Genomic DNA, 13961 nt, shown 5'->3' with positions numbered 1-13961 from the left:
AAGATTCACAACTTGTCAATATTGTATTTAATGTGCCTGATTTCTTTCTACCTCTACCATAAATTCTCTGCTCTTTTAGGAATTATGAGCACATAGTAGTGTAGCTGTTAGAGGTCATAGGATATGGGATGGAAATAATTGGTGTGTACCTCCCTTCCTCTTGAGAAAAAGAACTTAATGAACTTCATGAAAGAGCTTAATTTTCATACTAAACTTTGAAGTTTCCATTTTAATTAGGCTTCTTAAGGAAAGGTAAGCCATCAGTCACAGCTGCATTTCCCCGTTTGGTTTTTGCGAAGCACGCAGGGTTCTGGGAGCCAGGCTTCCTTCCAGAGGCAGGCACCTGAGGTGCCAAAACTTCCCCAGGGTGGAGTTGCAGCAAATTGCATTTGAAGATGTGGGGGAAGGAGGGCAAATAATTCCATATCCCAATTATCTATTGAGTGTCTTGTTTGCTTTTATGGCTGATGAACCTCTCTGCCCTGGACTTTCATTCCATCTATTTTTTTCGACTGCTGGCACAGGTGCTTAGATGCTTAACAGAGATAGGAAAAGAGGTGAGGTGTTAAAACCAAGTAAGAACACTTTAAGACTAGTAAGGATGCTCCAGGTCAGTGTTTGGTCTGGAGGCATTTGTGGAACAGGAGCATGAAAGCAACACAAAGGGAAAAGGAAGTTTTAACCCTCCTTGTAAGATAAAGCAGAATCTCCAGTGGTTGGCAGTGACAGAAAGATAAAGATAACTGAATGGAAAATAAAGAGGAAGTAATAAAGGGATCATTTAAAAACAAATCTTGAACAAGTGTTTGACTTGCATGAATGTTAACTTTAACAAAGTTGGCAGTAAATACAATGAGAAGTGGCTGTAGCTGAGCAGAGAAGGAAGGTACAGTTTGAGCAGGCTCTACCCCAAACCAGAAAGGTTTCTAAACAATCAAAGCTGATTATTCCCTTTTTTTTTAAAGTTTCTTAGTTCACTTAACCAATCACTCCTCTTTGATACCATTCAGAAGCAAGAGCAACTACCATTCTCCCATCTTGGGACTAACTGCAGTTAATCTCTAGCAACATCAAAATGCCAAGGAAGTAGCTGAAAATAAAATCATATCTTGGTGTCGGGGAACTTCTAGCAAAAGCCTTTGTATATGAAGCCTGAGAAAGAAATATATGGTGGCGATTTCCTCAGAAGAGTCTTAAACAGAATCATTAAGTGATGCTGTAGAGAGGTCATGGTGGTGTTTGGGTTCTCAGTTTGCTGGGTATCCTACCACTCTGTATATTCATGGTGTTTGTTTGATTCCTCGCTCTTTTCCTTAACTCCTAAGAGCAGAATGTGTGTGGTTAGTGTCAGTCACCCTGGATAAAGGTGAGGAATGTCATCTTCCTGAGCAACCTTATAGATTAGAATTTATGTTTTCCTTCAGGAAAGCTGGCAGTCATCCCTTACATATGGTAGTTGAGGTATTGAAATAGTGGGATTTAGCAGCATTTACCATAATATTTTCTATTCCAGCTGTGATTTATACAGTTTGGGTCAAATGTATATTTTTTTGCCTTTTCCTCTTAATCTTTATCTTTCCCAGTGTAGCATAGAGACTCCTGCAGGCTGTCCAGGTGGCACTGCAGATCAACTTCAGTTTAACTTGCATTTCATTCACAGATTAGCAGCTCATGCAGGTTCAGATGAACACTGAGAATCTGCATCAAAATGTGTAGATTATGAGGTGGAAAGTAATTGAAATTCCCAGGCAGAAATGTTGAGTACATGAGGGATATTACAGATGAGGCCATTTCCCCATTTCCTGTTAGTTTTTAAAAGACAGCAAGTTTTATGTCCAATTAGTGACAATCAAAAGCCATGGAAAGTGTCCGTTTTAATGTGCAGAACATCTGGTATCTCTAACTAGTGACTTTGAAAGAGGTTTTGGGATAAAAGATCATCTTTGAGAAGTTTGAAGTATTTCTTCCTGGTTTTCATTTGTACCATGGGATAAAACGTGTGTGGCCAGCATCTAGGTTAAAAGTTTTCTTCTTGATTTGGTTTAAATTCAGCCTTTGTTTTACAAAGCTTCTTGCACAAAGTGAACACACTTTATTCCAGTGTATGTTTATGTGGAGAAATGGGTCAATTGATTAGAAATGGTGATATATTCTGGGGGAATAAGTGGTTTAATGTGGACTTAATGCCCTAAATGCACCTCATTCAAAAGCAAAGTGCACACTGGTGCACCCAGGAGAAATTGCTCAGTTGACAATGAGAGTCCTGTAACAATGCAGCAACTGCATACATGGAGATGCACAGCTGGATAGAGGAAGATACAGTGACCATTTGACAATTAAAAAAAAAATATATATTAGAGAGCTTAGGTTTTATGCCAGCTCTAGAGCTTCATTTCAAAGAGGTTTACCAGCTGATTTTCCTGTAAAATGAAATGCACTGTTCCTGTTTTGCTGACTCATTGGAGAAGTCAGTGAGCAAAGGAGAATTTAAAATGAGGTATGCAAAGAGTTGCCAAGTCATAAACTGTAACTTTGGAAATAAGCATTTATCATAGATTAAATTAAATTTAGTTTTAACCCGCAGTTTTTGAGTGGTTACATGTCAGGCAGACAGGCACATCTATCCCATATATCATCATTAGCATCTGAAGGAGAAAAAATGGGGTGTGGGTTTGAAATTCATCATTTCAGTCTTGATAAATGGCTGACTGCACCTCCCTGCTGTGTATTTAAAGTTATGGAGTTGAGTAGAATATTAAAAAGTACAGACTTAAACTTGAAGTTCCTTAGCTGTGTATCCATGAGGAGTGAAAATAATGTTTCTATGTCCAGGGGAGAAGGCCAAGCAGTACCAGGAGATCCAAACAGCTCAGAGTTGTTCACTATTTACACACACACACAAACATGATGGCAGGTCCAATTTATGTGCTTTCATGGGCTTTCCTTCAAAATATCTAATAGAACATGGAAAGCATGTTAGTTTTTAAACAGGAGGTTCTTTGAGATCCCAAGTGTGGTCACAGGTGGTCATGGCAGAAAAAGAAATTGTCTGTAAAGAGCCTAAGTGCTGCAGTTAGTGCAGATGGAAATGCTTTTGGAAATCAATATCGAGAGAGCTGGTAAAAGATGATGTTAAAACCAGACCTAATGTGGTCTCTCTTAGCTGTTACCTGTACACTCACGGTACTGGATCTCTTGAGGCTTTTCCTCTGTTTTTCAGTATATTGAGGGGTTTAAAGAAGCGGGTGAAGGAGAGCAAATAATTCCATTCCCAAAAAATAAACAAACACGAAGACCTTCAGGTTTGGTAAGAGTTAAGATGGGGGTGAGGGGAATTATCTGTTAAGAGTATTAGTTGTTTAATAAAGCACAGTTGTCCTCCAGATGAACCCGCCAGTGACTCCGCAATTGGGGTCATTCCAAGTTCATGCTGTGGACTTTTGACTGCCTTCTGTGTCTGTGCAAACAGCCGGCGGTTCCTGCAGGGATCACTCATTCAGCCCCGTAACACAAAACTGCTGCCAGCGGGCACCTGCTGGGGCGGCTGCCCGGGAGCTGCCGCGGGCAGCGCCGGGCTCCCGGGGCTCCCCTGGGGTACCTGCTGCAATCCCTGGTGTTGATGATTTTGAGAGTGTAAAAAGTATTTGTTTTTTTTTTTTTTTTTGTCCTGTGGCTAAAGAAGAACTCATAATTTGTTTGTGCTGGTTTTTAAGGTTGTTTATTCTTGCTTATCTATAGCGTGTTCTGCTGCCCTGCCGCAGCTCTGTCCTGCAGGGCAGCGTGTGGGGCTCTGCCCTCAGTGGGATGTTACAAACATTAAATACCAGAAACTCCCTGGGCTGGATTTACAATAACGTGCCAATATCTGTCACCTATGTTGGACAGTGTGTCCCCAGCCTGAACCAACAGAAAAATGCCAACACCACAGTGAAACATGGAGGGCATAAAGAAGGAGAAAAAGGACAAGACACACCCAGTTTCCTCTATCTTGTCCTCTTTGAACCCCTAATCTAGAATCCTAAAATTTTACTTTTGCACCCATGCCACACTTAATTATTACTCATAACAAACACTCAGAGCTGGTAATTCATGCTGTAAGACTGAAAACTCTTTTCCATGGCCAGAGATCACACACAGTGTCTCTGGGGGCTCTGTCCAGGGGGTTCCTGACCCCTGCCAGGGTCCCAGGGCAGCCAGAGGGAAGCTCTGCATTCCCACAGGTACCCGGCTCATCAGGCTCGCACAGCAGGCTCCCCGCGGCCGCCAGCAGCCCTTGTCAGCATGCATTAGGAAGCTCGGTTAACGATGGGATGTGAGCTAATTAAAGCTCCTTCACTCCGGGCATATGACAGAAATAGGGGTGGGGAGTGCTGCGGGGAATCTCAAGGAACATGTTTGTTCAGTAGGAAAAGCCGTCGGCTCCTCATGGTTGTCAGTAATTTGGAGGGGGTCAAAGTTTATGTTGGTCTGAAAATGAGAAGCTGATTATGGCTTTTTGCTGATTTAGTATTTTCTAAATTAAGAGTGTGTTGGTGCTGTTCAGAGTGCCAGGACTAGTTTCTCTCTGCACAGCTTGGCTGGGTTATAAATGCCTTGGAGGCTCAGCCTGAACTGTCCTTTCTGGTTAGGACTGGATCGAAGCATTGACTTGGTCTGTCTTGATGTGTAAAGTATAAAAGTCTAGAGCATATAAATTTAACTGAATTCAAAGGCCCCAAGTAATTCTTAAGAGACTGACCAAAGAGATGGCAAAAGTACTTTTGGGAACAGCTTCAGACCAGTAGGCCTTTGAAACCTGACAAAGAGACACTTGTTATGTTTTCAAATAAAGGCATTTTACTTTTTAGTCTCAGTATAACACACCATTGATCACAGTGAGAGGAAGGGAGGAAGCTGTGTTTGTTGTCTTTGCCTGCTTATGGCCAGTTTGTAAAATTAAATATATACTGCTTCTACTCTATAACAATGTGTGTACTGATGAGCAAAGAAGCTAAAAGTTCTTTTTATGGTAAGTCACAGAAATATATTACATATCAAGCCTGAGACATTGCAGTCAAAGCAGGGAACCTTAGGCTGCAGAATTTACTGGTCAATGTTATCTGTCCCACTGCACCTAGTCCTTGTGTATATCCAAGAATCTGGCAGAGCTTTTTGAGTTTTGTACTTTCCAAAGAATAGCAGCAAGATTTGAGGATGACCTTTTTTAACCACAAATCCTAACAGCATATGTGTATATAAATAAATATATATATGTGTGTATATAAATAAATATATATATATATGTATGTATCTCCTTAGCCCAGAACATGTACATTGTGAGGATTTTTTGCCTCCATAGGCAAATGCTTGATTTGTAACTATTGTAATTTATTAGATATCAGCATAAAAATTGGCTTCCTCAAAAATACCTTTAACAGGTTTTAGAGTTTTAGGAATAAAGGTGATTTTTAATGAGGTTGCTACAATGCAAGTGACCGTGAAGGACTGAATTCCATTCTAAATGAGTTCTGCAAAGCAAAGATGAGAACCAAATAAACCCTTTGATTTCTGATTTAAACACAGTTAATTGTGAGATTTGCACAGAAATTTTATTTAATTTCATCACTTTCTCCCTTAATATTCTGTCTTGGAATGTTCTGCTTTGCTCACTCAATAATATTTGTACATGTACCATTCTCTGATGCTAGAATTACAATGGAATGTTTGGACTCAGGTCATAATTGTGTATTTATCCTTTTGGGATGTCCTTAGAGAACCAGGCAGTGCCAAGAGCTTAAAAAGACTTTAAAAGATTACTTAAAACTTATTTCCATGCTGTGTGCTTCATGCATCTGGCTTAGAGGGAACAAGCAGTCCAAAGTCGAGTTTTCATTTTCTTTGAATTCTTTTTGTGCCCCATAAGCCTTAATTGTTTGGCACCAGCTTTGGTTCACAAACCCTGTATATGGGTGGTTTTGTTTTTCTTCTATTGCTTGAAACAGCAAGGGATATGTAGTCAGTGGTAAAAGTTCTTTGTGGTAAAACTTCCTTAATTATTGTGCATTTAAAAAGAAAAACAGAAGACCAAGTAACCTCGAACATGAATAAAACAGTTTCTTGTACAGATAGTATTTCATCTGCTTTTGCAGATCTTGGTGAATAGTTAGTATTGATTGTTGACACTGTGTAAATTTAAAACAAGAAATGATAAATCATGGCTTTACTTGAGTCTGCAGAGGAGGAGGCTGAGCCCAGCGTGCCCCAGACTTGCAGAAGTGCAGTAACATCTTCAGTGATTGTAAAGGGCTGAGAGTGGTTACCATCCTCATCCAAAGATAGTGTGCACAGTAGCATAATGTCCTGGGATTTGGAGGAAAATGTGATATTTCACCCTCCTTGGGAGGATGAGTTTATGTTACAGCATGTTGGCTGAAGTGCAGTGGGGGTTGCTTTCTGCTTGTTGTACGTTACCAGTCATTAGCTTCATATCATACACAAACTGGTGTGGGATGAAAATCAGGGATCCAAGTGCCATTAGAGTGTAGATCTGGAAGAAAATATCAGTGTCTCCCTGTAGAAGGAAAGTGCAGAAAGAACCATCTGCTTTGGGGACAAAAAGGGTGAGGGATGCAGAGGGTGTCTTGTGAATGACAAGTGGACAAATGCTCAGCTGCCTGGGGGTTTTAGGACGGGTTCTCCTTCTGTCTGGGCAAAATGGATAAGGCAAAGCATTAAACAATACATACTGATGATAAGTTGGAATATTTTAAGTACATGAAATGACAGAGCTTTTAAGCAGTAATCTGGAAGGCTCCTGTTTGGAGAGGCCAAGTTGACAAGTCAAATACCCACTTCCACATGTGTCTTGTGCATCCTGGCTTCATCCAAAAACATCAGGAGCCTTTTGGTCTGAAAGCAGGTAACTTCCCTTAGCTGAAACTAATGTATTGTGTGGCAGTTCTGTTTCCAGGCAAAGGATGTCTGAAATAGGAAGAATGCAGAGATAAAATACCAAGTGACTAATTTTTTTTTTTTATTTTTCATCAGCAAGTATATGAAGAACTCATGAAAATTAGGGTAGGGAAGAGAGAGCTGGTTTTTACAATTCCCTTGATTAGTTTCATGTTTGTTCCACAGACTGTTGTATTTAGTTGTGTTGACATTTACATGGTCTTGAGTAGGCTTTGAAGTTACCAGGTCACACCTTATTAACAAAAGCTAAGGAAGACAAGGGTGGGTTGCACTTTTGGTGTCACCTTTGTTTATCTGGAGCCTATTTGCTGTGTGACCGGGTTAACAGCTCAGTAAGGCACCATCTCTGCTCTTTCACAAGTCTTAAAACCTCAACCTCAGCAGCTGATATTGCACTCCCCAAAGGAGGCAAGACACGTGGGGGCAAAGGTAAGTCTGCTTTTGTGTTTCAGCTTGTTCTAATCGCCCTTCAAAGTTTAAGCTGGACTTAAACTCCTTACATTTCTGATGCTTTCTTAGGTTTCTGATCGTGACATAATGGCTGAGGAACTTGTTCTCAATATCGCATTATAACCTAGATAGACTGGGCAGGAGGTGTTGTGCAGGTGTTTTGTTTATTGTGGTTTTTTTTATGTTAGAAATCTTTAATTTCCTTATTGTATAGGTAGATACAATCCTATTAACTGCAGCAGACTTCAGAAACCATTTCAGGGTAAGGATTTCTGAGGTGCATAGAAGAGTTAAAAAGAAGTGTCAAATTGTGATCCCCAGCAGGTATTTCACCTTGTAGTGGGTGATCAGGATGGATGTTGGTGTCATTCAGATCAGGAATCGGTAACTCTGACACCAGTCTGAATCTTTATTCAAATACGAGTCTAAACCTCACACAGAAAGGGTGAGTATTGCCTGGCAGCCCTTCCTAACGCCTGTGGAGCATCCCCTTGTTTCATCTTCCCTGGCGTTTCACCTCTGATGGGCAGACCCTGCAGCACAGAGCAGGAGGGGCTGGTCCCAGCTGGGATGGCTCAGGAGGGACCCGCTCACCGAGGAAAGCCCTTGGCTTGCAAATGGGGCAGATGGTGACAAAGGCTTGGCTGCAGTCTCCATCAGATGAGGCCAGGGAACAAACGGTCCCAGGGGAAAGGGAGGAAGGAGCCACTTCAAAAAGTAATTCAGCATGAAGTTCATGTTTTGTAACTAACATGTGCTGAGTTCAGATTTTGTCACCTGAACATTTCATGGTATGTTTGGTATATAAAATCCTTAATTTGTTTTGCTTACATCTGTAATTCAGTGCTATTTTCCAAATAACACAAACAAAAATGTCCCTGTTTAACTTTGGGTTTACAGCTAATGGAGTTTGACTTTTAAACTATGTGTATGGGATTTTTTTCTTTTTCCTCCTTACTAACAAAAAGACACCATTACATTAAAATTGTGTACACACATACAGGACTGCTGTTGACAACTAGGTGTCAGATTCTGTGCAGTGGAGGAAGGGATATTTGAGGAAAGACTGGATTGTAGTCTTGGTATTGGAGCTGGAAATTGTGTGTGCAGGTGGGAGGAAAGCTGTAGAGAGAGATTATCAATTCTCATCAATAAGATGGTTTATTCCTTCTGGCTCATTGTCCAATCATGCACTACTGTAACTTCCAAAATATATCCTTGAAAAAGCATTTTCAGGTCTTGAAAACCTCTAATAACGTTTGAATTTTGAAGATCTGTTGAGCCTTTCAATCTTTATGGTAACTACTCTAATCCATATAAGCAAAGCATTTTTCCAGAAAACACCCAAGCTTAAACATGATTCATAGATAGTTTCAAGTCAGTTTGTATTTCTAGGCTATTTTTTTTTAATAACATCTAGATAAATTTCATAACAAGGTCAGAAGTAACTCAGTCCATGATCACTGTTTAGTCTCCATAAGATCAAGTCACAAGGAAGGTAATGGAATTTCATTTTCATCGCTGTTGTTAAAATCTTTTTGTTTGGGTAATTGGAGCCACTGGACTGGTTTGTCATGAAGCTGAAAAGGAGTGTTTCAAACCGGGACATTGTGTCATTAGTGAGAAAGAAACACAGCCTTAGAAGAAATGGCAGAAAAAGGAGGGGAACTTCATTGGGGCACTGGGCCCATAAATGAACTGTTTGTCTGCTTCTTTTTTAATATTCAGTGTCTCAGGGTTTCCCAGCAGGTCTCAGTTGTCCTGGGTGCACACCTGGGCCACCGAGGGGTTTCACTGTAACTGCTGTGGGTGCAGGAGATGGTCCATGAGACACGGGCAGCTCCTCACAGCCTTGGGTTCCAACATACACCAGGTTTCACCAGCGAGGGTGGGGGGCTTCTAATACAAACGAGCATAATCTAACAAGTATCCAATATTACATATTTCATGCAAGGAATGGCAAGAATTATGTTTACTACACATAAAACAGTGGAGCCCCTTTTCTCTGTCCCTTTTCTCTTTCCCTTTTCTCTCCCTTTTCCCTCCTCTCTCCCTTTTCCCTCCTCTCCCCCTTTTCCCTCCTCTCCCCCTTTTCCCTCCTCTCCCCTTTCCCTCCTCTCCCTTTTCCCTCTCCTCCCTTTTTCCTCTCTCCCTTTTCCCTCTCTCCCTTTTCCCTCCCTCGCCGGTCCCTCCGCAGCGCCCCCTGCAGCCGCGGGGGAAGCACCGCACCCGGAGCCGGCAGCGCCCCTGCCGGCGGCGAGCGGAACTGCAGGCTGAGCTTGGCTCTGGTTTTGTTCGCTGTCGCTGCCACCGCTGTGCTTTGTTTGTCCTGATATATATATATATATATATATATATATATATATATATATATATATATATATATATATATATATATATATGCTGGTAAAATCCCATATATTTTCCTGAAAGTCCAGTCATTTCAAAGTTATAATAATTTGGAAGGAAGGGAGTCACATTCTCGATTTCTCCAATCTAAGGGAGATTCCTGCCTTCCTTGGCAGACACCTGTCCTTTAAACCAGGACAACACTTCCCAGCACAGCTGGGAATCCTGTCAGGGATCTCCCCACGTTGTGCCATGAGTGTGGTCTGGCTCCCACTCTTTCTACAACACAGCCACTTCTACCCTGAGTTAATGAAAAGAATTTAATTAGCTCTTAAAAATGTTGTAGTTTCATGACAGGCATATTTGCCTTGAAGCTTTGCACATATCTTTGTGGAGGAAAAGCTTTATATCTAAATAACATTTGTTTTAGGTTTGGAGGGGTTGCAGTTGGGTCATGGGCATTGCTTTCAGTACATCTTTCACAGACTGTGTTTGTTTTGGCTTGGCCACAGTCGTTGGGGCACCTCCTTGTCACCTCAGGATTCCAGTTGCGCCTGTTGATATAATTCTGAGCTTTCTCCGTGGCAAAAGGATTGGACAGATTCTGTTATGTATCAAAATTAGTTGTATAATTGTGCATTCCACAAGTAGGAACTAGGGATTTTCTGCAGTGAATCCACTTAGGAGAAATGGCTTCTGTTCTTCCAATAACAGACAAGGTCTTCTCTTGCAGTTTGCTGGGACTTTGTCGGATGGTTTGGGAAAGATCATGGATAACAGACATCAGACAGAGCGGGAATACATCCGATATCATGCTGCAACCAGCGGAGAGCACCTTGTCGCTGGAATCCATGGACTTGCACATGGTAACCCTTAGCTGGAATTTTAACTCATTTCTCTCTTAAAAGGGATGATCAGATAGCAAAGAAGAGTGGGTGTTGCAACTCCACAGTTACTGCTAGAAGCCTGAGCAGTGGAGCTGTCAGAGGCTTTATGCTTGAATTTCAGTGCTGGCAGGTCAGGGTGGGGGCATTGCTTGGTCTTCAAGTCAGCAGAAACTACATTTTAATAATCAGGGTTTTTCACATGTAACTGCATGTAAAATTACAAAGAAAGTTCATCCAAAGCATCAATTTCTTTGTAGAGGCATAAAACACACCTAGAAACTTTTTTTTTGAGGGCTAGACATTAAAAAAAAATAGTATGGCTGGGTAGTAGATTTCTTATATTTGCTTTTAGTTCCAGAAACATGAGTTTCCTTGGAATCAGTACATCAGTTTAAAGTTACATTTCACCAGGGGTTATTTTGTGGTTTTTTTCAGTGTACTAAGAACTAGAAACATTTATTTGTGTAAAGGGTAGTGGACTAGTTTTAATTTAGCCAGAACTTCACATCGATTTAGTTCATGATTTATCTGTTCAAGAAGGTTAAATTAATACAAGCCAAGTTTAAATCAAATATTTATATTTTGCATCATCTTGGCTCAGTTATTTAAATGTTAAATGTAACTGTTGCAGCCTGTGCAAAGCTGATTTGGCTTTCACTAAAAGAGGATCTTTTCTATGCTGAGAAAAGTCCTTTTGCTTTGGTCACACAGAAACACTGTAGGTGTGAAATGAATCATGAAAGGTTTCTCTCACACTAGTGTGCTGAACAGTCTGACATAAATTGGTAGAAACACAGGAAATCCAAATTATGTGAATCTCTGCTGAGAAGTCCATTATAAAAGCACTTCACTGTGTTGTATTATCCAGTAATTAGTGTGCCTGTTCTAGTCCTAAGTTTGTGGCATTTTAAAATGCTTCCCATTCATTTTTTTTTTTAAATAAAGGAACTGCTAATTACTGCATTTCAACAGACAGAATTTAATAATAAACTATAGTTACTCAAGAGGAGAGATTTAAATACTTTGTGCTTCTTGAGTTTGGCAGTTTAGATCTGCCTGGTCTGTAGTTGACTTACAGAGCTCAGAGGAGCCCTGGGCAGGTGAGTGCTTGAGCCAGGACACTGGAAACTGATCTTTTAATCATGGAGACGTGAAATCTCCAAAGTGTGTTCTCAGACCATGTGAACTGTTCCAAGTCTTTTGAAACCTCAGTACATGCTTGATTTCTCAGAGCGTGGAAGTTCCCTGGAAGGGAAGTGTGCACAAAAATTGTCTGTCAGCAGCATCATAGTTAAAGTCACTTAAACTGAGTTTAAAGTGCCAGTTTAAAATAATTAATTTTATCCAGTGGAGATATGCACTGTGTTGTTTTCTGTCTCAAATTGTACCAGCTTTTGTGGTGATGGAATTTTGTCACATCCTAAATAACCACTTAACCTGTGCAATATATGAAGACTCTGGTGTAAATACATCTGGAAATGAACCAGTATAGGAATACTTTTAATACACTTATTTAATGATTAATTGAATATTTTTCTGTGGGATAATATGGTCTGCACATATGCAAAGTATAAAGTTATTGGTAAATGTAATTGAGTTTGAAAGTTTATGTATTAAATTAAATGCACAATAAACCGTGTGGGCAGAGAGCGTCAGGTGGATGAGGTTCTGTAAGTTCCACAGCCAATAATTTTGGGCTTCTTGCTGCTCTTTCTTTGCCAGGTATCGTTGGAGGACTGACAAGTGTCATAACATCGACGGTGGAAGGTGTGAAGACGGAAGGAGGGGTCAGTGGTTTCATCTCTGGCCTGGGCAAGGGGCTGGTGGGCACTGTCACCAAGCCCGTGGCGGGAGCTCTGGACTTCGCGTCGGAGACCGCGCAGGCACTGAGGGACACCACGACCCTGAGGGGCCCCAGGTCAGCCACCAGCCTTGGTATTTCTAACCAGTAATCCTCTGAAACTGAGGATTAATGCCTGCTGCAACTTCTGAACTGATTATCTTTGTCAGGCAAAGCAACAATAAGCAGAGTTAACATGAGCTGTTATCAGCCCGTTGCATTCCATTTGCATTTTTTTTAATAGATGGCATTTGTTGATACTTTAACAAGAGTGAAATTTGCCTGGAAAAGATGCAACATAAAGTAGGAATTATCAACCTACACCATTAGATGAAGCAAATTTTTTAGAAAGGCAGTATGTAGTAAAATGAAACTTCTACTATTGAATCCTCACAGAAATTAAGTTCTCCCTGCTCTAACTCCAGCTTCCATTTTGCTGTAGAAAAGCAGTTATTGAAAGGTTTGAAGAGTTCTGTCATCAATATAGTGCCACTATGTTTTAATTTTTATTCTGTGCAAAGTTCTCAGTTATGAAAGGGGATGGCTGTGTGCCCTTATGTGCATGTGCTCCTGTGGCTGTGAGGTGTCAGCACAACAGGGCAGATGCTTTGGCTTCTGAGCTCAGTTACTGTTGTAATGTGGGCTCAGCAAAGTAATGATGGTTTTGCTTAAAATAAGTAAGTGTTCATTAGCACTGACTGTGAGTGTGGCAGAGGGAAAGGACCAATTTCTGAAAGGGCTGCTCTGAGAGAAGAGTCTTTGTGCTCTTTGTGGCCAAGAGTTTGCTTTCTATTACTGTGCCAAGAAGTCCTCTTGTATGTATGTGAGACCTGTGTGCTGAATTGAAAGAAAGCCCTAAGTAGGTTTTGTTGTCAGAAAGCTTGGAGAAAAATTTTTGGAAAATGTTGGGTTTTCTGCTTGATTTGTCTTCCCATTTGGCTTTTCCATTTCCTTTGTTTTATTATGCCACTCTTGGAATTCTGAAGGTTCTGCATCAGGGTTTCAGTAAACAATAAGTCTGATGAAGTGTGAGTGAGGTGCAGGAAGCCTGAAGAATTACCCTAGGTGGGCTTTGTTCTGAAAATGGAAGTTTGTACATGTGTATCTTACTAATTTGGGACTTACCCTGATTTGTAAAACCAAGAGGTCAAGGATTGAAATTTAGTAAGTATATTTGCATGCACAAAATTAAATGAGAAATTGAAGTGCATCCTTGAGAAAATTCAGTATTTCGCTTGTGCATGTCAATTTTGTGACTGTGCAGGTTGACTGATTTATGTAAAGGTGGCGAGAAGCACACCTGTCTATGCTGCTAGCTGGATTTCTGGTTGAGCTGTGTGTCTATTATAATTTGTTTCAAGAAACATATACTCTTAAAATTCACATTTTGACATGCTTCTATCAGCTACAGCCTGTACACAGTAGGTGTTACCAACAGTTGCCAAACTGGACAGTAGCTGGGAGAGAGAGGGCAAGAAGATCTC

At 40.8% G+C, this 13961-nt stretch overlaps 1 protein-coding gene across 9 annotated transcripts in view; it reads left to right on the top strand.

The window, feature by feature from the left end:
• Window positions 1–13961, top strand: part of VPS13D (vacuolar protein sorting 13 homolog D) — a 98085-nt gene that overhangs the window by 63059 nt on the left and 21065 nt on the right. For all 9 annotated transcript variants that reach the window (XM_085558936.1, XM_085558938.1, XM_085558941.1 and 6 more), the window contains 2 exons: window positions 10484–10616; window positions 12360–12555. In XM_085558936.1, coding sequence (XP_085415062.1) covers window positions 10484–10616; window positions 12360–12555 — 329 coding nt within the window. The remainder of the gene's footprint in view (window positions 1–10483; window positions 10617–12359; window positions 12556–13961) is intronic.

This window comes from Lonchura striata, chromosome 21 (assembly GCF_050655825.1).
Source record: "Lonchura striata isolate lonStrDom1 chromosome 21, ASM5065582v1, whole genome shotgun sequence".
Lineage (NCBI taxonomy): Eukaryota > Metazoa > Chordata > Aves > Passeriformes > Estrildidae > Lonchura > Lonchura striata.
This window is presented reverse-complemented; position numbering and strand designations above follow the sequence as displayed.